At 45.5% G+C, this 25,391-nt stretch overlaps 1 protein-coding gene across 1 annotated transcript; it reads left to right on the plus strand.

The window, feature by feature from the left end:
* Positions 1-364: 364 nt before the first annotated feature.
* CCDC40 (coiled-coil domain containing 40) lies at positions 365-24,270 on the plus strand. Its single transcript, XM_026654557.1, has 21 exons — positions 365-375; positions 1,047-1,119; positions 2,190-2,318; positions 4,412-4,768; positions 5,244-5,415; positions 6,023-6,201; positions 6,751-6,834; positions 6,921-7,140; positions 8,327-8,484; positions 10,190-10,312; positions 12,101-12,222; positions 14,600-14,843; positions 14,983-15,165; positions 16,757-17,002; positions 17,773-17,986; positions 20,084-20,253; positions 20,609-20,700; positions 21,492-21,612; positions 22,296-22,484; positions 23,263-23,421; positions 23,945-24,270. Exons 1-21 carry the CDS (start codon positions 365-367, stop codon positions 24,191-24,193), a joined length of 3,495 nt encoding a protein of 1,164 aa, XP_026510342.1. The 3' UTR covers positions 24,194-24,270.
* The last annotated feature ends 1,121 nt before the right edge of the window (positions 24,271-25,391 follow it).

Genomic DNA, 25,391 nt, shown 5'->3' on the forward strand with positions numbered 1-25,391 from the left:
GACCCCCTTCCTCCCTGCTCCCTCCAGCCCCTCATCATCCTCCCCCCCCCGCCTTCCTTCCTCCAGCCCCTCACCATTCTCACCTGTTCAAAAGAGGAGAAAGAGTGGGGAGGGGGAGCAGGGTGAGGTTGGAGGTGACAGGAATGGAAGAAGAGAAGTCCAGACCCCCACCATGGTCTGATCCAGAACACTGAGGAGGAGAGAAGGAGAGGCGTCTGTGAGAGAAGGCATCTGCAGAAGCAGAGTCAAACAAAGGGATCCATTTCTCGCTGGGAGCTGGGAGCTGGAAGGAGTGGGAGAGGAAGAGATTGTGGATGGAACGGGCATTCCAGAGACAGCAAGAGCTGGGGAGAAGGAACGGGAGATGGGCATGAGGTTAGGAATGATGGAACAAGAGGGGTGGAGATGGTGGCAGGGTCAAGTGGGGGAGGTAGAGAGGGGATGGGGGATAGCCACTGTTAGGGCTAATGTCACCAGAGGGGATGAGGAGGACGCAGAGGAGGATGTGGGATCTGGATCTGTGCTGGTGGGAGGAGGGGAGAAATTGGGATGGAGATGGGGAGAGGAGCGGATAGAGCTAGTGGGAACTGTAGAGGGCTCAGAGTAACAAGGATGGGGAAAAGAGCCAGCGAGGGAAAGGGACAAGGAAGGAGGATCCCTTACCTTACCTTTCCAGACCAGCCCCAGCCCCCAAATCCTAGCTCTCTTCCAGACTCTGTCTCCTCCAGCTGCACCAGCATTCCACTTGTTTTCAGTCCATGTCCGTTTCTGGTTCACAGGCACTTGCACAAGGCTGCAGTGACTGTGTTGCAAACACAGCAAATCCAAGTAATAAACTGTCTTCATTCACACTGAAACAGACTATGCAAGTGTTCCTGATGGCCTTAGGTTCCGCATGTTTACAAACTCCTGCATTTGGTTCTGATCCCTGTTAATGCTCCAGGAGGCAGCGCTAGTACAGTATTTGACCTAGAGCCAAGCTTTTCATTTTTGTACGTTGTTATTCTGCTTAAAATTGTTCAATAATTTTGTTCAATTTAATTAAGCCCTGAATCAGGTGTTGGACAAATTTCAGAAGAAGAGGAGGAGGAGGAGGAGCTGCATCCAGAAGGCAATGGGGTAAAGTTGCAAATATGAAGGACTTTATGCACCTTTGGAATTAGAATCACACTGGAATTAGCGCATATTATGGTGCCCAGATACTATGTGGGTGGGTTCACTAGAAATGCAACTAATATTGAAATATTGGATTTCCCAAGAAATGTTGAAACAAAACCTTCAAAAAACAAAAAATTCAAACCACGGAAAGAAACATTTCCCCAAGAAATGTTAGAGATCAGAGTGCCTTTGTCCTGAAAAGGATTAGCTAGAATATTCAGATCAGATTTTGGAAAAATTTCTAACTATAAGGATAGTTTAGTACCTGAATACGTTACTGAGGGAGAATCCCCATTGGAGGATTTTAAGAACAGGTTAGACAAACAACTGTCAGGGATAGTCTAGGTCCTCCCACAGGGCAAAGGTTAGACTAGATGACCTCTCGAGGTCCCTTCCAGCCGTATGTTTCTTTGGGGATTTTTTTTGTACCCATCACTTTACTAATAAGGATGTACAAAAGATGTGTGGGAACACATTTACTTTGGGGCCTGAAAAACATTAAAATAGTTAACACACTAAAAATATCCTCTAAATTTTCAAAAATAGTGAATACAGAAACTTCCTCCATCTGAGAAATTGTGGTGATCTATTGGTATAATATATTTAATATTCAGAGTGGTTTCCTCTTAAAGAAAATTCGACCATTTATTGGGAAATATCGTATCTGCAAGCAAGTCAATTCATAATCTAAGCAAGACAAAACACAGAATAAGACTTCACAGATTTTGAGTTATGGACTTTGATGTTGAATTTTTATAATCATTTCAAGTTGCTTTTGGGTTAGGGATTTTGTTTTTGTGCTACATTTTAAAACAACCAAGCCATTTTTTAAAAATCTCTGTAGAGTCTGGGAGGAATGTAAGGGTTTACTACTACATCTCTAACGACTGCAGCACTAGCAGATGCTTCAAAGTTAAGAGCATTTCCTTACACTAGATGTAAAGTGCTGTGTAGTAGTAGTACAGTACATACTAGGGAACTTTGATTGGAGACAGTCAGTTGTTACAGTGTTGTTTTCTGCTGTATGCTAGGTGGTGCAACCAGAGAGCAGCCATACCAGAAAGGAAGAGGCAGATGGTGTTTCAGCAGAGGAGCCAGGAATGGAACTCAACCCAGCAGAGCAAAATGCACCTGAATCCCCAGAGCCTCCGATTGTAGAGGTGGATGTTTATGAATTCTCCCTAGGAAAGCGTGGTATCTACAGAACAATCAATCCAATGCTTTGACATCACAAATCATTAACGAAGCAATTCCAGTGTAGCAAAAAATTGAGAAACTATTGCCATCTTATCGGGGACATGAAAGGGGGGCCACGGGAAGCTTAATTTGGCTACATTCCAGTTTCCAGGAGAGTCTTGTAAAACTTAGCTCTTACTCATCTCTGACACAGCACTTTTCATCTGTAGATCTTGGAGCACTTTTAAAGGAAAGATAAACACCATTATCCCCAATTTATCAGTGGGGAAACTGGTTCACATGCTCTGATCCTGTCTGCTCGGTGGATGTTGGAGAGAAGTTTGTGTCTGTTGGGTGAAAGTTGAGTTTCTTACTGAATATAGGTTTTGCCTTTTCATTTTCAAAGTTCTCATCGTAAATAAAGATAAATCTCTGCATGGAGCTTTCTTATTTAGTAAGGGCCTCATCCTGTGAGGTGTTGAACAGCCTCTAATCTTATTAAAGTGATGACTTCAAGCATCTTGCTGCTTGGAAATTTGCAGGACTTGGCCCTAAGAGTTGTATTTTGGTATGGAAATCTGAGTGCTCATTACTGTAATACAGTAATTAAAGAATTTACATCCACAATCCACGTTCAAAATAGGAGCCATTGATTATTTGAAGTACAACAGGCTCATTGCATATATATAGCTTACAACAGGGGTCGGCAACCTTTCAGAAGTGCTGTGCCGAGTCTTCATTTATTCACTCTAATTTAAGGTTTTGCGTGCCAGTCATACATTTTAACGTTTTTAGAAGGTCTCTTTCTATAAGTCTATAATATATAACTAAACTATTGTTGTATGTAAAGTAAATAAGGTTTTTAAAATGTTAAGAAGCTTCATTTAAAATGCATAGCCCCCCAGACCGGTGGCCAGGACCCGGGCAGTGTGAGTGCCACTGAAAATCATCTGGAGTGCCTACCCCTGGCTTACAATGTTACAAACATACATAATAAATTGACTACAAGAAAATAAATGTAAATATTAACTTATTGGGGGAGATAGAATGTACAGATTATTCATATTTATCTTCTGGGCTAAATGATATTTCACACTAGACATTTTACTGGGCTGTCTCAGTCCACATAGGAATCCTCCTATTTGTTTTCTCTTATTTTCAAAACCACTCCAAGGACCTGATTTTCAGAAGTACTGAGCATCTTTGATGCCAGTGAAAGTCAATGCAAGCTGCAGGCACCAAGCAGTTATGAAAGCCAGGCCCTAACTGTTTAAGTAGGTTATCTGTTTGTAAGAGTAATTAGGAGCAAGTTCCATAGTCCTGAACACTCAAAGAAAATGCCCTACCAGCTGCCACCTCTTCATAACCAGAGGGATCCAGGTTGGGTTCCCTGCTGATCACAGCTGCTGTGGAAGTTTGGCCCAGGGAGAGAGGCGATCCCTCAGACAGACTGGTCCCAAGCTATTTAGGGCATTATAAGTCATAATCCACACCTTAAATTCCACCCGGAGATCAACAGGCAGCCAGTGTAAATCCTGGAGCACCAGTGTCACTTGCTTCCAGTAAGATGCCCCACTTGGTAAGCGAGCCACTGTGTTCTGCACCAGCTTCAGTCTAGGATGGCTCTAAGGTGGATCCTCAGCTATAGCACACTGTAATAGTCTCATTTTGCGATAACAAAGGCCTGGGCAACAATCTTAGAACCTAGTGACTTACAGCATTCGTTAAAAGGAACAGTCTGAAAAGAGACAGACAGAAAGAAAACAAAGCGATTCGGTCGGGTATAATGTGACTTTGAAAACTACCTTCTTCGGTAAAATCTAAAGAGAGATTTTTCACTTCTGAGTTACAAATATGGGAAATTAAAAGTTTCTCATGGAAATTTTGACAGGGCCTTAGCCACTGTAGTCCTAGCAGGAGCTGCTGTTATACTAGATGTGGTCAGATAAATTTATTTCCTGTGCACTGACACTGCAAAGCAGCTGTAAAGCACTGTAGTAATAGTCCTTAGTAAAGAACATGGACCATTATAATATTGTTTTGTTGTGTTCTACTTTCTGGTTTTGATCTGTGCTAGGGAATGCAGCCAGAGAACAGTGATGACAAGGAAGAGGGAGAGGCTGTGCCTACAGAGGACCCAGGAGAGAGACTCATCCCAAAAGAGCAAGAGGTCTCAGGGGCCATGGAGCAGGAGATCTTGGGGGCCACAGAGCAGGAGGTCGGGGGGGCCATGGAGAAGGAGGTTGCGGGGGCCACGGAGCAGGAGGTCTCGGGAGCCACAGAGAAGGAGGTTGCGGGGGCCACGGAGCAGGAGGTCTCAGAAGCCACAGAGCAGGAGGTCTCGGGGGCCATGGAGCAGGAGGTCGCAGGGGCCACAGAGAAGGAGGTTGCGGGGGCCACGGAGCAGGTGGTCTCTGAGGTCATCTTTGGAGAGGTGATTGGTTATGAATTTAAACTAAGGGAGCGTCTCATTCACAAGACCTACAATCCAGTGTTTGTGACATTACATTCCTAAATTGTTGAACCAATTCTAGTACTGTAAACACACACCACTGGATGAATCATGCAAGAGAGAGGCTAATTGGAAAGGAGACAATTGGTAACCAGCCATGGTGGATAAAAAACTCTTGACAAAATTCAAGGAGTTAGTTTATTATTGCATGCGTTTCTAAAGTGCCAATCACCATGAGTGATACAGCCTTGCTAGCATATCAGTGGGATAACTTTAGAGCCTTTTAATTGCTTTCCAGCTTCCTCAGGAAGCAGCAAGTCTGTTTTGATAGCTGACTATTTTTCTACATTGTTCCTCTCTTGTGATGACAAAGATAAGCAGAATTTTAGTAGCAAACTGTGTTAAAATGAAGATCCTTTCACAGCCCAGATTTTATATGATGGCCTTTATGTTCCAGGAAAAAGCCGAAGAGGTTTCCTCAGACCAAGTGGAAGTGGATAATCTTCCTCCCAAACTGCCTGACATGGAGCAGCCAGTGAGAGACAGCTGGACCAGATCCCGCACGTCCTCAGGAGCTAGCACCCAGAGGTCTGCATTATCAGTGCACACGGAGATTCATGCTGAGTCAGGTATCAGTCAGTGTCTTACTAATCGTACTATCCTGGCAGCCAGCTTTCAAATACAGTATCCAGTTTTTTCTCCTCTCCCAATAAATGTGAATCTAGTTGGACATACACTATCGAATCTAAAGGCTTGTCTACACAGGGAACTCAGAAAAATTAATCCGAATTAACTAAAGATGTGAATTTAAAGTGTATTAATTAAATAACATTAAGCCCCCATATGGACACTCTTATTCAGAATTAAAGTGGCCTTAATTTGGTTTATTTTAATTCACACTTTAAATTCACACCTTTAATTCAGATTATTTTTTCTGCATGTCTCCATGTAGACAAGCCTTAATCCTTATGTTTAACCTCTGTATGATGCTACTACTAAGCCTGTTCTTAAATCTTTTCCATAATAACTTTCCTCCTCACTGTTAGAATTACTGTATATTTTTATTATGATTTATTTTCTGTGTGCTAGTGACATTGTGAGGCAATCTAAAACTCCAAAGAAAGCTGGCTCTGTTAGGTATTTTTCCCCCTATCAGGACATCTGCTAATCTTAAAATACCTTTAAATGCACTGAATTCTCATTCTGTGATGCCTGCTCTTTGTCGTCCGAGCACAGGTGACATTGGGGTAGCCATCTCCTCTCCGTATTCAGACTCTGCGTTTCAGCAGTTTAACCAGCACTTCAGCAGGCCTGGCAGTGAGGAAGAGAATGAAAGTCTACATTATGCAGCTGAAATAGAGGGCAGTGAGGAATCGGAGGAGGAAACACAGCTGATTGTCTTGGACCCAGAACACGTAAGAAAAGTCCAAATTCAAGACTCGTCACTGGTATCGAGGGTTCCATGAAAACTGGGAGGCAAATTGGGCCATGGTTTAGCTGCATTCTAGGTTAAATACGTCATACATCCTTTTTACAAAAGTTCTGACTCCTGTATGGTATCTGCTCCCTCTGTAGTAAATTAGAGTTGCGGTTAGAGCAATGGGAAAATCTGGTGAACTTCAGTTCTCATGAAAATGAAGGACCTATAGCTGGTGGGCAAGTGCTGTGCAAGCTTCCCTCGCACAGCTGTGCCATTCATTTCACTTCTAACCTCCAAAGACTCTGGGCCTCACCTAAACAGAAACGACTAGTGATGCCAAACGAGGTGGTAGTTTTATGATATTAATAAATGTCCACTAGGCTCAGGCTGAATCTGCGTAACCCATTTCACTTGCAGCCTGCTCAGGACAGGAACCCAAGTCTCCAGAGGTGAAAATGCAGTGTTATACCTGACACATGTTCCTTGATAACTTATTCATGCAGGTGTTATAAGGATGCTATCATCATCTTCCTTCCCTCTCTAGCCCCTGATGAGAAGATTCCAAGCTGCCTTAAAGAATTACCTTAGTAAACAGATGGAAAAAGTGACCATGGAGCTTCGGGAGCTGGTATAGTAGTCTTCCTTGGATTTCCCACAGCATTCCAGCCCTGTCCAAGTTGGTGTGAATTGACCCATCTCCTCTTGTGTCTGCAGACGGTGGCCACAAAGCAGGGTAAGGTGCAGAGGGAGGATCTGGGAATGGTCCTTTATGGGGTCCAGCAGCAGCTGGCCCGGCTGCAGATGGAACTGGAGAAGAACCAGGACCGATATTCTCAGATAGCCATGGTGCGTCGGCAGCTAGAGGAGGAGCTGCAGGACATCAGAAATTTGTACAAGAAAACATGTCAGAGCACTGAGGATGAACGCAAGAAAGGTGACTAAGGTGCTCTTGCGTAGTCTTTCCTTATTCTAGTCAAATGACAAAATGAGGTTGAGCGTAGGTCAAACAAGGGTTTGAAGAACATCAGCCCAAGCATTCAGGAATGGCTCGCTGACTGAAAAGATCAACCCAAGCATACCTGGTATGCCTCGCCAGTTAGGCCTCCTGTAGCATAGCTTGGCAATTGAATTGGTTAGTTTGTAAGCTCTTTAGGGTGTGGACCATTTTTTATTCTATATCTGTAAAGCACCACGTATATTCAAAGCACTATAGATGTACCTAATACTTGTCTTGGTTTTGACATAATTTCTACCAGTATAACCCCCATCTTTGTCATAAGACAAATGCTTTTCTGTCCCTTTAAGGGATTCCTTTGAACAAAGGCCATTCCTGGCAAATAGGCTTTCATAGATTCTAAGGCCACATTGTGATCATCTAACCTGATCTGTATAGCACAGGCCAGAGAACTTCCCCAAAAGAATTCCTAGAGCAGATCTCTTAGAACATAAGAACGGCCACACTGGGTCAGACCAGACGTCCAACTTGCCCAGTATCCTGTCTTCCGACAGTGGCCAATGCCAGGTGCCCCAGAGGGAACGAACAGAACAGGTAATCATCAGGTGATCCATGCTTAATCAAGTGACCCGTTCCATCATTCCCAGAAAAACATCCATTCTTGATTTTAAAATTGCCAGTGAGGGAGAATTCACCAGGACGTTTGGTAAGTTGTTCCAATGGCTTTCCAATATTCAACACAACTCATTTCCCACCATTTGGCTATTTATACTTGTCTGAGGCCTCTGCCTGGGACTGTTGCGGCTTTGGTGAAGATTGCAGATCCTTAGTTGATTAGACAGCCTGGTGCATCAGATGACTATCTTCTGCATGGCAACCCCTTACAGTCAAGGAAGTGACCTTAGCTGGGCTATTTCAGTATTGTGGAGATACAGGATATACTGGGAATTGAGGGCACTTACCAGGTCTCTTGGGGAATTTCTCCCCAGGAATTCTGCTCCAGGAACTGATGTTCATGCCCACCTCAGAGAGGGTCATATGACTTGGGGGGGGCGGTTAGGGGTTTTGCTCTGTCTACATCCTAATTTCTTTCTCTTTTAGCTCTGGTATGGTACATGCTGCAGAAATCCTCTTCTGTAACTGACCTTTCCACCTATCTCCCCAGTTTCTGTAATGCAGACCGAGGTGGAAAACCTGGCCTTGCGTCTGTTCTATATGCAGAACATGGACCAGGATGTGCGTGACGACATCTCTGTGATGAAACGGGCAGTGAAGAAGGCTGAGGCAGACAGGAACCAGGCTGAGGTGGAGAAGAAAAAACAGGTATAGGGCAAATATCAAGTCTGACAAAGAGGCTGTGAATTATGTCATTGGAGTTCAGAGTCCCTTGGGGAAATGCTGTCTTGTCATACAGAATGCTAAAAGAACATATTCTAGGAAGATTGGTACAAAATGTGGTCTGCCATCTTCCATTCTTAGATTGTATTTGTTTGCAAATACCAGGTAGTTCCTTAGATGTGCGTTTTCTAAATCAAATCATTCATAAGAACATCAGAACGGCCATACTGGGTCAGACCAAAGGTCCATCTAGCCCAGTGTCCTGTCTTCCTACAGTGGCCAATGCCAGGTGCCCCAGAGGGAATAAACAGAACAGGTAATCATCAAGTGATCCATTCCTGTCGCCCATTCCCAGCTTCTGGCAAACAGAGGCTAGGGACACCATCCCTGCCCATCCTGACTAATAGCCATTGATGGACCTATCCTCCAGGAACTTATCTAGTTCTTTTTTGACCCTTGTTATAGCCTTGGCCTTCACAACATCCTCTGGCAAGGAGTTCCACAGGTTGACTGTGTGTTGTGTGAAAAAATGCTTTCTTTTGTTTGTTTTAAATCTGCTGCCTATTAATTTCATGTGGTGACCCCTAGTTCTTGTGTTATGAGAAGGAGTAAATAACACTTCCTTATTTACTTTCTCCACACCAGTCATAATTGTATAGACCTCTATCATATCCCCCCGCTTAGTCGTCTCTTTTCCAAGCTGAACAGTCCCAGTCTCATTAATCTCTCCTCATATGGCAGCTGTTCCAGACCCCTAATCATTTTTGTTGCCATTTTCTGAACCTTTTCCAATTCCAATATATCTTTTTTGAGATGGGGCGATCACATCTGCACGCAGTATTCAAGGTGTGGGCGTACCATGGATTTATATAGAGGCAGTATGATATTTTCTGTCTTATTATCTATCCCTTTCCTAATGATTCCCAACATTCTGTTCGCCTATTTTTCCCTCTAAATTAAAAAAAAACTCCCAGAAACCTTCCTGACAGCAAAAAAAAATCAAAAACCACAGCACAGCTTCTTTGAGTAACTCTATAGTAACAACCCAGTATCCAGACATGCAAAGGAGGAAGGTGAGGTTTAGTGAGGAGACACCTTATTTTCAAGCCCCGGGGGGATTATTCTGAACAATGATGAGTTTAGAAAAGTGATTTTGCAACACAAAATATAGCTGGCCCATTCGTTTTAACTCATGCTCCCTCTGCTGGTTAGATGACTGCCTCTTGCAGCAGAATCAATATTGTAGGATTCTGTGAACAGTGGCAATGGAGTGTGGATTTTTGATAGCTATTTAGAGGGCGTTTTCTTCTAAATTATTACCTTTTAAGATAGTCAGATGCCATGGTGATGGGCACAGTGTAATAACCTAGATAGATAGAAGTTAGGTGACATTTTGGACCTGACGCTCTTCCTTGATATGAGACTGACGAATATAAATGGACTAATGAATCCTCTGCAGAGTGGTGCAGTGGACTGAGCAATCTTGACCACTCAGCAGAGATGGAGATGACTGTTGTCACATGGCACTGCACTCACTAGTGAGGATGGTGACGATCTGAGAGCCACCACATCTAATGCAACACCCTCACTTGACCCTGCTTCCCCCATGTGATTCTTGCTGAATTCATGGTGTCAGGGTTGGGATTGTTTGCAGTATTTGTGCTGATCTGTTGTGGTCTGATTTTTGTAGGATCTGCTTGTAGACCGCTTAACCAGGAAGTTCAATGAACTGCAGGAGCAGATTGGTCTGTATGAAGCTCAATTTATTGCCCAGGCTGAAGACACAAAAATAACACGAAAAGCAGTGAATGAGGTAGGAGATGACAATATTTTTCATGTGTGGTTAATATTACATGTTGTGATGGGCCAGAGTCCTCCACCCTGCGCTTAACACAGTACACACACCCTGAGTCCAAAATCTCACACCCCTGCCCTTTGTGTGAATAAAGGGTTTCCTATGGTCTTAAGAACAACAACAAATAAAACTTATCCTGAGTTGGCAATTTGTAGGGTTTCCCCCTGCAAGACCTCCTGTCTCCCCCCCTTAGCTCCTTTACCTTGGAGGGAGACACACACCCCTTCTATGCTCCTGGATTGGAGCTAATCAAACCCATCGGGTGTGACTGATAGGATGAGTCTTCAGCAGAGCAACTCCATGCCAGGTCCAATCTCTGACATCCATTTTCCTACATATTAATTACACATCTTTCTCCAGTACATCATAGTAGCACAATATCCAAGTATTACATAGTAATTATATTTAGCTTTACACCTAAGTGTTACCGCAATGTAAATAATAGCTGTATAGTGCTACCAGTCCATCACAATACGCTGCACAGATGCACTGACCCAACTGTGCTAGCACAATACACCTTTTCTAGTCTGGATTTTCATGTTAAATCTGTAGCGTAATACATTACCATTTACAGTACATTGTAAATTGTATCCCATAAGACACAGAGGATGTGAGACAAGGCTGAGTTAATGTTGCTGTTGGAGCCTTGACTTTTGCATTTCTTTTCCTTTCTGCAATTCTTGTCTGTGACCTTAATGTTGCAAAAAAATGTTCATGTACATAATGATATAAATTGCACTTTCGGTTACAGTGAAGTTGTTAGAGTAACTGAAAACAAGATTCAGAGTGGTAGCCGTGTTAGTCTGTATCAGCAAAAAGAACAGGAGTACTTGTGGCACCTTAGGGCTGGTCTACACTGCCGCGCTAGTTCGGCGGCTGGGGATCGAAGTTCCGAGTTCGATTTATCGCGTCTGGTCTGGACGCGATAAATCGAACCAGGAAGTGATCCCCGTCGACTGCGGTACTCCAGCTCAACGAGAGGAGTACCGCGGAGTCGACGGGGAGCCTGCCTGCCGCGTGTGGACCGCGTCTGAACCGCGGTAAGTTCGAAGTAAGGTATGTCGAATTCAGCTACGTTATTCACGTAGCTGAATTTGCGTACCTTACTTCGACTTGGGGGGTAAGTGTAGACCAAGCCTGAGAGACTAACAAATTTATTTGGGCATAAGCTTTCGTGGACTAAAACCCACTTCAACAGATGCATGCAGTGGAAAATACAATAGGAAGATATATATATACAGAGAACATGAAAAAATGGGTGTTGCCACACCAACTCTAATGAGACTAATCAGTTAAGGTGGGCTATTATCAGCAGGAGAAAAAAAACTTTTGTAGTGATAATCAGGATGGCCCATTTCCAACAGTTGACAAGAAGGTGTGAGTAACAGTAAGAGAAAGATTAGCATGGGGAAATAGTTTTTAGTTTGTATAATGACTGGACAGCATTAAATTAGGCTTGAATAAAGACTGGGAGTTAGTCTCTAAGGTGCCACAAGTACTCATTCTTTTTGCTGAAAACAAGATGTAAGCCAATGCGTTTAATTCACTTACTCTACAAGGGTAAAGGTACAAAGAGCCAAAGAAAGAGCAGGGGACATAGGAAAACAAGAGAAGACAAAGCATGAATATTTCGAGCTGTTTCTTCCCAGCTGTATTGTGAAATGAAGTGGGCAGTGAGGATGGAATGCAGGTGTGAGACCCCAGCCCAGTGTTGATTCAGTATCTCAGAGTGGTGTCTCTCTGCAGGCTTGTATGGAGATACAAACTATTAACATGGAGAAGAAGCAACTGATGCATCAATGGGATAGCAGTTTGACTGGGATGAAGCGACGAGATGAAGCCTACTCTGCCATGCAGGAGGCACTAAGGTATAGCATCTGAAAGTGGGCCAACAAAAAGAGTAGCTACACTTTGGATGGGAGTTATTCTGAGAGAGAAAAGAGTGCTGTCAAGGTTATTGTTAATATAGTGTTGTATGTACAGAGTCCGCTAAACGAAGAATAAATCTGTTGCTCTGAAGAGCTTAGAAAGGCAAAGGGTCATTTACGGTAAGGGGCATCATTTTTTGTTAGTGTTTTCTCCCTTCACAGCATGATTTTCCTTCAAAGGTATGAAACAGATAACTAGGCAGAGTTCTCTGGTTTGCATTTCACTCTATCCCTTGCAGGACTTCCCAGGACAAAAGAAGAGGCATCAGGAAAGATTTACCTAGGTCATTTGCAGTCACAATGTGGTGACATTCGGCAAGAACCCATTCCGCAGGAAATCCCGACCTTTGGTGCCGAAGGGAATGTGCGTTCTTTCTTTAGCCCTAAAACTTGCCCAATGGAGCATGAATCAGCAAAATACTTTTCTACTCTGATTTCCTGAGGAGAATAGGGAGAAGAACTGAAAGAAATTCATTTTCTATAGACACATTTCCTTTTGACTTTTGGTTTCTCCGTCCATCTGCCAAGAGCTCTGTGTTGTCACATTCACACTGCTGCAAGGGAGACATGCTGACGCTGTCTGCTTTCCCTTAAGCTCTACATCAGGGTTGGGAGAAGGATGTTTCCACTGTCAAACACCCATCTCTGCCAGCCACTTATAAGGCTCCAACTTGACTATGATGTTGGTTATTCTGCTAGTTTCAGTAGCTTGGTACCTGTGTAATGAAATGTGCCTGTGGGAAGACATTGTGTGGAAGGAAATGACGGCTGAACTTGGGAAACGGAGAGGGCTTCTGAAGTGGAATACGTTATATCCCCAACTCAGGGTACTCAGATACCATCGTGAGGGGGGCGGTATTAAAACATGGAATGGAAGTGGAAATAAAATGGAATTTGTTGCTGAGTATTTGGATCCTATTAAGATTGAAAGGTCAGCCAGCTGTAACCCAGCTGTTCATCCAGCAGCTAAATCTCAGCCGCTCGGCGACGGTAGAGAGGAACTTTGTGAAACATTATTTTATTTATCACAAGCCTGTGGGCTACTATTGGGGTTGCAAGCAGTTTGTTTTAACTGCAGAGATGCATGACTTGCATCCATATGACTGTGGAGGGGGAAATTAGTGAGGAATTCAAGAGAACATCGGGGCAGACAAGAGAGAAATACTGTCACCGAGTTAATTACTTCCAGGCACTCATCAGCTGGATAGAACCCACCCAGAAACAGAATATATTTTTCACAGAGTATGTGGTAAAGTATTTCATAAAATGTACTAAATGTATATTAAAATACTCCTGATGATATACAAAATATGTTTAAATTGTGACAAAATTGGTTAGTTTTCATGCAGTCAACTAGGTGCAATCTGTAGTAAATATGTATGATGTCTCTCAGAATCACACACTGCTGTTTCCTGTGAGAATACAGCTTTGCTGAAGCAGTTCACTCCACTCTAAGCAGAGAAGAAAAACGCTCGCTTCTCAGCTGCTGAAATCTGTGATTCCCACCTCCTCCAGCTCCCCATAAGTGAGAGAGCTGCCTGCTTCTCTCCATACACTGGCATCTTCTTTGTTTTCTCTCTCCTTAGTGTAACTTCCCAGCATGGTGACCCATCCACTCCCAGTGTATCCAGGCTGTGGGTCTCCTTCACCCTTCCCATCAGGACATCCTCTGGAATGTAGCTTATTGGCAAGGAAATGACATGATGCCACCAGTAACAGTTGGGTCATCACAGCATGGGCCTGGTGGAAAGAGGGGGGGAAATATCATGAAAAAGAGCATACCTGTTCCAATACAAATGGGTACCTGAGGGCCTGAAAGGACCCCTTCCCCAACAGAACCTATGTTATGCCTATCCTTTCGTCAGGCAGGACTGAAGGCAGTTCCTCACATCAGTGTCCCTTCTGGGCCAATTGGAGCATGGTGCTAAAGAGCCATGCAGGGAGCTTCTATCCTCTCACTCCTAGAGCTGGTGCCCCAGTAGTTCTGTGTTCCCATCTGAACTGGCCCTAGGTGTTTTGGGCTGAGATCAAGCCCTGAGGTCTCATCCCCTGAACTGCAGTGTAACAGGACTGGGAGATCTAGAGCACAAGGAGCTATTCAAAATTATCCAAAAAATTAGGTGCATTGGTTTTATTTCCAGTAGGGTGATTTTAATGAACACAGATAGCCCCAGTGCTGAATAAACTTGTCTGATTTTCATGCTCTTCACTTACTCATTTCTGCAGCAGCCTGTTTGAAAGCAGGAGTTTGGAGTTGACTATCCAGTGCATAAATCAGTCCCCATGACACTCTCCTGTCTTCTCCTTGGCCTTGCAGGCAGTCCAAGCACCAGCTCAAGTCCTTAGAGACAGAGATCCAAGTCTACAAGAAGTCAGTCACGAAGGAGGAAGAGAGGAACGAGCTGCTTGCCAGCATCTTGAACCGCTCGGAGAATGATGCCAACATGAGCAAGAAGCTGATTGCCCAGTGCACGGCCAAACAGGATGCCCTGAAAGTTGAATACAGCACATACACCCGCACGCTACATGAGACAGAGCAAGCCCTCAGCAGGGCCAACTCGGTGAGACCAGATACCCGCGGAGAAGAGGCTTTTTGAATCAGACATTGATATTTTGTCACCTGTAGATTTCCATCCACTTTCCCCAAATCCCAACAGCCTGCACTTTTGAACAGCCCTGTTTCCGTGTTTTTCCTCTCAGGACCGGGCTGCTCGGATGAATGAGCGGCAGGCCATCAGTAAGGAAATAGAGAAAGAGACTGAAGCCAGACAGGAGTTGGAGAATCAGATCATGGCAAAGCTGCAGGATCAGCTGATGTCCAGCAAAGCAGCAAAATATTTTTCCCAACTGGCTGCTAAACTTCATAAGAGAAAGCTGGATCTGGTATGGCATCTGCTTCTGTGTGACTGATGGTAGCTGACCTGTAGGAGAGAGAGACACATTCTGTGTTTATTCCCTGCAGGATACTACAAGTATGGCCCAAAGGCCATTGCCGCCAATAGATAGCCTCCCCTGCCAAAAAAAAAAAAAGGACCCCATCTAAAGCACGCTCCATCACATTCCCTGTGTTCCTAGTGCTCCAGTCACTGCCAGGAGGACAGGGCTTTGTCCTTGACTATGTAGCATTCTAGCCAAATTCTAACTTGGGTCATTCCCTTTGCCTTATTAAATTTCTCGTACAGTTTCAAATGGCTGGGATTCTTCTTTACTTACAATCCTAAGCTGTTGCATTATGTTGCCATGTGCTGTTAAATTGCTATTTCACCCTACAAGTGGCTGTATTTCAGCGGTGGGTGAAGTGACTCCCTTGTAAACTGTAGGCTGAGTTTGTAAAATACTTTAGGACTCTTCAGGATGAGAAGTACTATAGAAATATGAGAGATCTCTGTTACTGTTCATCAAGTTTTCAGGTCTTGTGGAAAGGGCAGGGGACATTCCTATTAAGCATAAAAGTAGAAGGGCCTGCAAAGCAAAATGCAGCTTCTCTGAATTCCCCCCCAGGTGCAGATGTGCCTGAGAGCTCTTCCCTCCCCAGCTGCCTTTTGAGGATCATATTGCAGGATTTCCGAATATAATTTAGCCAAAGAAATATTACTGCCATCTTGTACAGCAGGTACTGGCTTCAAGTTCGGCTTAGAGAATGGCATAGAGTGATGCAACTCAGGGCTGCATGCTCTTACATGTGGAAAGGAATACAGCAGACCCACTCTCTAAATGAAGTGAACCAGAGGCGGCAAAGCACAGAGCATGAAATTTTACGATCTGGCTGCCCTCATCAGCATACAGAGATGCAGCTCACAGAGACTACAAGTTCCAGCAAGAAGTGTGCCATCCTGAGTTGAGTGACCTAGTGGTCACCTCAAGAATGTAGCAGCGAGTGCTCAGACTTGTATTTCTATGGGCCCTGTTTCTCTGTTCAGTATTAAGGCGACTTCACTCTACTCCATTTTCTATAAATCAGGTGCAATCCTTGGGCTCCTGGCAAGCTTTAATGCTGCCTTTGATTGTGAAACATGCAGGCAACTCCAAGATAGAGGCGGGGCAAGTGGATCTTCTGTAGTTATTTGCATCTCTGTGTCTGTCTGTCCAGATGTAACTGAGGCATATAGGTTGGGAAAATAACTTTAGGGATGATGATGATGATAAACTTTGCCTTCTCTAGCATCTTCCCTCAAAGGACTTCAGGTTTACTCCTCCCATCATCCCTAGGAAGTAGGTAAATATCATTATCCTCATTGTACTGATGGGGGAAGAGAGGCGCCGAGAGGTTAAGTAACTAGCCCAAAGCCCCATAGCACATTTGACAGAGCTGGAAATAGACTCCAGGTCTCCTGACTCCGAGTCCCATTCTTTACGTACTAGACGTGCTCCTCTCTTAGCCATATTTCGTTGACAGGATTGCAGACCTGTTTACAATACTAAGAAGTGGATTCCTGCTGAATGACAATGCTTTTGTTGTTGTTGATGTTATTAGGAGCTGCATTTTTCCAAAGTTGAGAATGACACAGCCCAGGTCATTCTGGACACAACTCACACCAACTGCAGGCTCTCTATGCTCCAAAAGACATTCTCTGAGCTGGACAAGGAAATGAAAAATATCAATGACCTGATCAACCGCAGTGAGAATGAGATCGCCAAGCGCAATCTCCTGATCGAGCGCAAGCAGGGGGTCGTCAACCTGTTCAACAAGAAAATGGAGATGATGATTTCCCAGTTGGGGGTACGTCCCTTATGCTTAATCCCCCAAACCTGATTTCATTCTTTGACGAGATTACAAATTTGGTTCATAAAGGTAACTGCGTAGTAGAGGTAATAGACATGGGTGAGTAATGACAGGATGTGTCTCTCCTGTACAATGCACTCAGAATGCCTGTTGTGCTGATTTTTGTGTTACTATCTGTAGCCCTAAAAAACTGTCAAAGCAGCAGCCCTGGCCAATACCTCTCCTGGGAGGCCAGACTAAATGTAAACCCCAGTTCTGGCTGCTGAATTCTGCTGCTGATGTGAGCACGTCCCCAGTTTAGACTCATGATTAGTTTTAATGCAAAAATTAAATCCCAGCTTCACAATGTGTCATTTTAAGAAATAATCCAACAATTGATTAAGAGCAAATCTATGGGATGAGGATTTTTCTTGGTGCATTTAGGGACTTCCATTCAGGGTGTGTCCTTACAAACCTAAACACAAGAAAGGGGGTGGAGGAGGGTAAAGATAGGAAAGCCATACACAGAAAGATAGGAAAGCCATACACATGCTTATGCATGACAGAAACGAATTCTGTACCACCAGAAGCAACCCCCAAAGCTGTTCACATGATCCCAGAACTCAGATAGCAGCACTGCTGATGCAGCCATGAGCTGGAAAAGCATTTGGATCCCATCATGCAAAATAAGCCTTTCAGGCATCCCTGTGCTGAGCTCCGGAAGGCCTAGGGATGCCACAGTAAGTAGCCTCTCTGTCTGACTAATACTAAACTTCTTTCCTTTATAGGGCCAAGAACTGGGACCCTTGGAAGTTGAGATCAACACGCTGACCAAGCAAATAGATGAATACAACTCAGAGGTGATGACACTGCAGAAGTACTGGCTCAGGCTGCAGAAAGAGCTGGTCAAACTGACCCAGGAGCGGGAAGAGCAGCTCGCCTCCCTGGATATGTTGAAGAAACAGATCACCATCATGCAACAAAAGAAAGTGCGCACGGAAAGTAAGTGTTTCCCTCAAGCCTCCTGGCGGTGTTAATCGGCGAGCGGGCATGCACTGCCAGAGAACAAAGGGAGAGAAGGTTCAATAACTTGTAATATTAGAGCCCCTCAACAAAGAACATTTCCAGTATCGGCAAGCATAGTGCCACATATGAGCAATACAGTGTATCTGGGGCTACAAGCCAGGCACCTTCTGCCACTTGAGCAGTCTGGTATCCCCGCTAAGGGCTGGATCTTGCAGCCTTTACTTAGGTAAGAGGAAGGGTTGCAGGATCGCACCCCAAGTGACCATCTTGATATGTTACTGTTCTTAGGAAATAGAGTCATAAAGGTTAAGGCCAGAAGGGACTACCAGATCATCTAGTCTGACTTCTGGTGTATCACAGGCCACCAGCACCACCCAGCACCTGCACACTAGACCCAGCAACCGAATTAGACCAAAGTATCACGGCTTCCAGGAGACTAGACTATTATGTGCCACAGGCAGAGCACAGGAGGGACCGAGGTGCACCAGTGCCCTAGGCCCCAACAACGTCAAAGGAGTGAGATATGTGACGGGTTACCTCCCCACTCCGGAGTGCCACCCGATGTCCTGGGGTACCACTGAGCCTGCCTGGTCCACCAGCCTGGGCTCCCTTACACTGTTCTGCTGAGCCAGGCCCTCAAGCCTCCTCCAGCACACACAGGTAGGGACACCCCCACCTGCCGAAAGACACAGACACTGAAATCAGCTCTGCCTGGGAACAGTCAGCTAGGGAAGTGCTCAGCCCTCAAGTGCACCCCCCCCCCCGGGGTGCAAACCCCAAATTGTATTGTCTTGCGCTGCACAGAAAACGGTAGAGCGCCAGCTCATGAAATTCGCCCCCTCCCTCAATGTGGAGGAAGATCTGCACAGCTTCTTGCCTCCCCAGTTATGAATTCCACAAACTGGTTTTAGAGAAAACAAAAACAAGTTCATTAATTTCAAAAGATGGATTTTAAGTGACAGCAAACAGAGCCAAGCAGATTACCTTAGTAAATAAACAAAAACCACAAACTGAGCGTAACACACTAGATAGATATGATATAAATTAGCAAATTCTCACCCTGAGTGATAAACAGGCTGGCAGATTCTTAAGGCACAAGTTGCCTTGGCTTTTCCAGGTTTTCATACACAGGCTAAAGATCCTTCTAGCCTGGGACCATCACTTCCCACAGTTGAGTCCTGGCCCCTCAGGTGTTTCCAGGTGTGGTGTTGCAGGGAGAGTGAGGTCCCCTCATGATGTCATTGTCCCCCTTTTATATCTTCTTCCCACTTGCTGGAAAGCTCTTTTGCTGTGACTTGGGTCAAACAGTTCCCCTTGTGTAGAGCTATCTCTGAGAGGTTTCTGTCGCACACAGTTCCTGGGGTAATCCCTGTGCTCGTGTGCATTTCCTCAATGAGCCAGTAACGTTGTTTGGCCTTTTCACTGTTGTACCTGAAAGGCTGTTTGTGGGTGCTCAACCTCGCAATATGTTTCAGTAACACATACATAGCCAAACTTCACAACTTCACACACGACAATAGCACATACAATCCAACGAGATGTTACTATCTAGCAGATGAAGACTTTTAGAATGATACCTCACAAGACATAATTTGTACAAAACATATCCTGATTACATGACAGTGCTGGATATTGGGGAGTCAGGGTGTCACAAGATATAGCTAGATAATCCTGGCAAGTGACCCACATCCAAACACCGCAGAGGAAGGCGAAAAACCTGCAAGGTCACTGCCAATCTGACCTGGGGGGAAAATCCTTCCTGACTCCACATATGGTGATCAGTTAGACCTTCAGCATGTTTGTCACCTTTTGTCTAACAGGTGGCTGGTACGTGCCCAACCCTGAGATTATAGCAATTCTAGCATCCTTTCATCATCACCATTTTCAAAACATGGCTTTGGCTTTGGCTTTATGGAAAGGCTTGTGGCTTTGTCAGAGTCCATGGAGACTTTCAGAGTGGGTAGCTACAAGTGCCGCTTTGTCTACACTGTCAGAACTCCCCCACCCCCAGTGCCCTGGTGAGAACTCTCTGCTTCCACTTTTTAAAATCTTTTCCATCTCTTTCCTGGAAAGATGAAATCCAGCAGGAGAAGAACGAGCAGAAAGACATTGAACGCCACATGAGGAACATGGCCAATGACTTGATGAAACTCAACATGTTAATCAACAAGAACAGCCACAACTCGGAGGAGCTGCAGCATGGCAACACCATCATAGAGAATGAGTTTGTCCGCTCGCTCAAGGTAGGGAAGGCATTGCTCCTCGTCTCCTAGACACAGCCTGACACACAGCAATCTTGCTGAGCTCCCACTGGCACGGTGTTGCAGGAGACAGTCAGAGATTGCTAACTGCTGCCCCTATGGCACAAACTATGTAACCAGATGGAAATGTACAGCTGTGCACAGAAAGGCTGTCCCAATTAGGTTCCTGTGCAGAGACAATGATTCCCTTTACATAGCCCAGGAGGGTTTGAAATTCTACCTGTGTTGTGGAGAGGGTTGTCAGCCAAAAGAGGCAGGAAGATCAGAGGCAAGCAGTGAGCCTGCCAGCGCCTCTCAGTCTGACATAGTGATGTTGATTTCTGCTTCCCAACTCTAGGCAGCAGAGAGAGAGTCGATTGAGATGCAGGAGAAGCTGGACCGACTGCATGAGGAGAAAGAGAGACTCCTAAACAGCCTGGTGGAAGCAGAGTGAGACCCAGACTCCTTGTTTTATGCCACTGTTTGAACTCCCTTGTCATGCAACTGCATTATCCTTCCTGCCCTAATGCTGTAGGGGAAAATGCGTCCTGTCAGATTGACATGCTCCTTTCCTGGCTCCCCTTTACCTTGGATGGGAAGGTGGGACGAGTCCTATCACTTTTTGTAACCCAGAAGGTTAAGGGTCTATCATTTATTTTCTGCAGGCCAGGTACAGTCACAGTAACTGCTGTTCCGTCTTCCCCATACTGCTGCACAGGAGCCTGTTCCCGTAGATGAATGAGAAGTAATGTGGTCTCCACTCTCACTCAGTGCTTGGCCTCTAGTCAGCAGAACGCTGCCAGCGTTGAGTGAGTGGGGGAGAGGGGAAAACTCAGTATGGAGTGGTGTGATGTAAGGCCAATGGCTGTCCAGAGGAAGGTAGTACATAATCCAAAATTCTCAAACTTGGGACTTCACAGTAGGCCCCTAAATAAAGGGCCTGATTTTTCAAAGCTGCTGAATTAACAAATGTTGGCATTAATCCTCTATGCTGCAATCCCAACCCCGACTTCTACCATTATCATGGCACTTCTGACTTGCAGAACCCTGATGGACTCTCACATTGAGGGCACCAATGGGTCATGTTCCATACAGTGAACTCTTAGTTTCCTGCTGGACTGTTGAGCTTTGGACTCAGAATGGGGGTCCATAGTGTGACATCACATATACAAGGGAATCAAGCGGCAGGGTGACCCCTTCTTTTTCATACAAAGGCATCCCCTCCCATTCTCTCCTTGAAGGCATCAGATCATGCTATGGGAGAAAAAGATCCAGCTGGCCAAGGAGATGCGTGCTGCAGTGGACTCAGAGACAGGGCAAGGCGAGATCCGAGCCATGAGAACAGAGATCCATAGGATGCAGGTGAGCCAAGGTGGGAGGGGGAAGAGGAGACTCACAAGATTAACCAGCTTTGCAGGAGATGCTGAAACATCAAACAGTAGATAGGAGATAACTTGGGGAAGTATTATCTCCAAGGTTCCTGGCAGTGTCAGGGATAGGTGTCTTCCTGTGACCTGTCCAGCAACTGAACTAGCTCAGCATGCTGTTACACCTCTTTACATGTTACTTGCGTTAGCCTAGCAATGGGGGAGCTCAGCAAAAGGTAGACCTGACTGGGAAGGGTTACAGGATAGTGTGTATCTTACTACATGGTGGCCCAGCAGCACTTACGGAATACTACATCCACCAATGCACTGATTCAGAGAAGTGTTTCTCTCTCTGCCAAAGCAACCTCCTCTCCCACCCACAGGATACTTCTACCCTCCTTCCCTTATTATTGCATTTAGATGAATTTATTACATTGAAATCTTTAGAAGGTTGTGTTGGGCAAGCGGATAGGGAGTCAGTTATTAGTCTGATGCCCCCCAGATCCATGCTGTACAAACCTGGCGCATGAGTTTGTTGAAAGATTTGGGCTGTCAAGGCCAGTGTGTCAAATGTGTCCTGTCTCAGTAGTTGGAATTTGTCACACTGAAAGTCTTCTATCAGATGTAATTTGTGACCACTGGGGATCTTCAGAGTTTCTCTCTCCTCACACATGGCAGGTCCGCTACAGCCAGCTGACAAAGCAGCAGGAGAAGATGATTCGAGATATGGAGGCCGCTGTCTCCCGCAGAGAGACCATCATGATTCGGGGGGAGGGCCAGAGCAAAATGGATAAGAAACATTTCACCAAGAGCGACTTCCACCACAAGACACAGGAGCTGCGGAAGAAGATCAAGGAAACCCAAAAGGTGAGCAAGTAGAGAGGGGCCATAAGAACTGATTTTTTCTGCACTCGCTTTGTTATTAGAAACATGTCAGATACTGCTTGACATCAATTTTGCTTTATGACCTACTATCAGACTATGCAAGGAGGATGTCATGCAAGGTTCACTGAGCCAACCTTTCTCCCAGATGGCAAGGAAAGTGCTGTGGACATATGTCAGTGGGGAAGAGGACACTGGGGATAGGCCATGGTGAAACTCATGTTGGTCTCTAGGATTCTATGGTATTCCTCATGTAGCTCTGAAGATCATCTGCTTTTTGCTACTGCCTGAAGGGGGATCACGTGCCAGATCCACTAACCTTCTGTCTTAGAAGAACCTGATGGGACTTTTATTCAAACACCTCAACACTGCTCCTCATTCCCCAGTTATCTATTTCCTTTAATCGCTTGGGGTTGGGGAAGAAAAGTGCTTGGTGCATATTCTGTGCCATCTGCCTCTCTTCATGGTAGTGTAAAGAAAAGTGCAGTAATGTGCCCCCAGGCATGAGACACACTCACTGCATGGTAATGCAGTGAAACACCAGTGGACTGTCACCTTTCCTGGCACAACATTAGAATGCTCAGTGTGCCTAATGGGCATCTAGCAGTGTGAGTGTCTGAGCCTTCAGGCCACAAAGTATACTTACTAAAGGAAGTACAGCCTTTAAATGTCCAAGAAAGGGAGAAGTTCTCAGGTGATAATTTGGCAATGCAGTTGGCATGCAGAGGCAGAATCTCAAGTTTCCTTCCCTTCCTTTCATTAGAATGCTCAAGACTGCAACAGAACCATCACAGAGCTGGAGAACACCCAGAAATCTCTCAGCATCAGCCTTCTGGAAAAGCGGCAGCAGGTCTCCAGTTTGCAGGCTGAGACTGATGTCCTTGATGCAGACATAGAGCGGCTTCAGGACAAGAAACGTTGGGTAAGGTGTCTGTAATACATAGGCACTGCATGTGTTATTTTCCTGTGCTGCCACCAGCCCACACGGCCTTTCTACCTCATCCCAAACCACATGTACCCAGCTCAGGCTGGATATTTGGGCAGCATCATGTTCATGTTCCGCTCTAGAACTGGAAGTCTCAACAATAAGAGCAAAGCTCATCTGTGTGGGAGACAGAACTTTCTCTGGGGGTGGTGTGACCCGACTGACCTCCCTTGTCTTTTAAAATTCACAGAATTGCTCTGTCTTTGCAAGATTTCCCTTCTATGCATGTGTCTGATTTGGAGGTTATGTTGTGATCATTTATATATAACACTCAACATGGGGGATGCCCACATGAGTAGTTACAACAGGACTTCACTGAGCTGTCCCTCTTAATAACCCCCCATTTCAAGATGTGATAGTCACTTTTCCTCCCCCCATTTCATTAAGTCCTCCTTACTCTCCTCGCTCCTTTTATGCAGTCAGGTGTCCTCAATGCACTTTTCATTGTTGCTCTTCTAAGAACCTTTCAGAAATTGTGGCCTATCAGACTCGGCAGAAGCATCTGCAGGCGGTGAAGGACGGGAAGTATACCCCACTCTGCCGCACCCCGCAAGCCCTGCAGAAGGAGCAGCGGAAACAGCAGGACCGGCTGCACACCATTAATGTCATCATCCATCAGATTCAGCAGGAGTATCCTCAGTCCCAGAGGGTGCTGTGCTGGTTCAGCCAAGCCCTGGACTCCAGGCTTGGGTCACAGGAAGCGGAATAGGCAGAAGCACAGAGCCAGAGCTGAATAAAGTCTCTTTTGACAAATATTTTCACAAATAAATACAGTATAAGCTTTTACTGCTCTGGTCACTCTCCTGGATGTTGGAGGCGGAGTAACGGAAAAATGAGTAGCAGTTGGAATCTGCTTTTGAGATCTTGGGTTCCAGCCACGTGTGCCCTGCTCCAGTCTCTGGCTTTTCTGTCTGCTCCAAGACAACAGGCTGGTTTAGCTCCAGCCACTGATATAATTGTGTATTGTGTTAGAACATGGGAAAGAGGTGCAAGTCCAGCTTTAGGGGGTTAAGTCGCACCGTCTTCTCCATGGACAGAGAGACAGACGGGTCCCAGAGCACTTTCGGCCAAATCTGGGCCGCTCACCAGGTTTGAGCTGCATCAAAGTTGAAGATGGAATATGAATGCTTCTGGAATGGGAAGATGCGTGCAGACAGGGCCTAGAAAGACATTCCTGAATGAAGTGGGAAATCCTCTAATCTTGTTCATACTTCCCTTCTATACGGAAGACTGTTCTTTAGTGAATTGCCAACAGTCTTTCCCATCAGTGTGAGCACATCACGTAAGAGCTCCAGTTGCAAAACCAAATCCACATGGCTTTGCTCAGTGGTAATGCCCCTAAATTAGGGAGTTTATGACAAGGTGAAACAGTGAGGTATGGCCTGTGCCGATCAGAATAAGCAGAGGGACATCAGAGGGGAAATGCACGTTTTTCTAAGCGGACTGGACTTGTGTTTAACAGCTGCTTACTTCATAATCCTGTGTAGGAAAACGAGGAAATGAACCCTGCATCTCCAGCAATTTCAGATGTCCCTTTCATTGCATTGCAGTGGGTGCTTGGCATCTCCTCTGTGGTGTGTGTGTTTGAGTGCCTTGCTGCTTGGCTGTGGAGAAATCACTACTGCTGTGGGCCTCAGTTTCCCCACGTGCACCCTGTGGATTATGCTGCCCACCGCCTTTGAGAACGTGCTCTTGAGCCCCGCGCGTGGGAACGGCTACCCGGGGCAGCGAGGTCACGGGTGTATGGGACTTGCGTGTAATCAGCGCGAGCCGGGCGGCGGGGGCGAGGCCCGGTACCGGGAGCGCAGCCCCGCCCCCGCCGTGAGGCCGCCCGGGCCGGCGGGGCGGAGCCGGCCCGTCCCATTGGCTCGCCGGGGCCACCCCCTCACGTGACTCGTGGCCGGGGA

The sequence above is a fragment of the Terrapene carolina genome, unplaced genomic scaffold (genome assembly GCF_002925995.2).
Source record: "Terrapene carolina triunguis isolate 2854851 unplaced genomic scaffold, T_m_triunguis-2.0 Scaffold192, whole genome shotgun sequence".
Lineage (NCBI taxonomy): Eukaryota > Metazoa > Chordata > Testudines > Emydidae > Terrapene > Terrapene triunguis.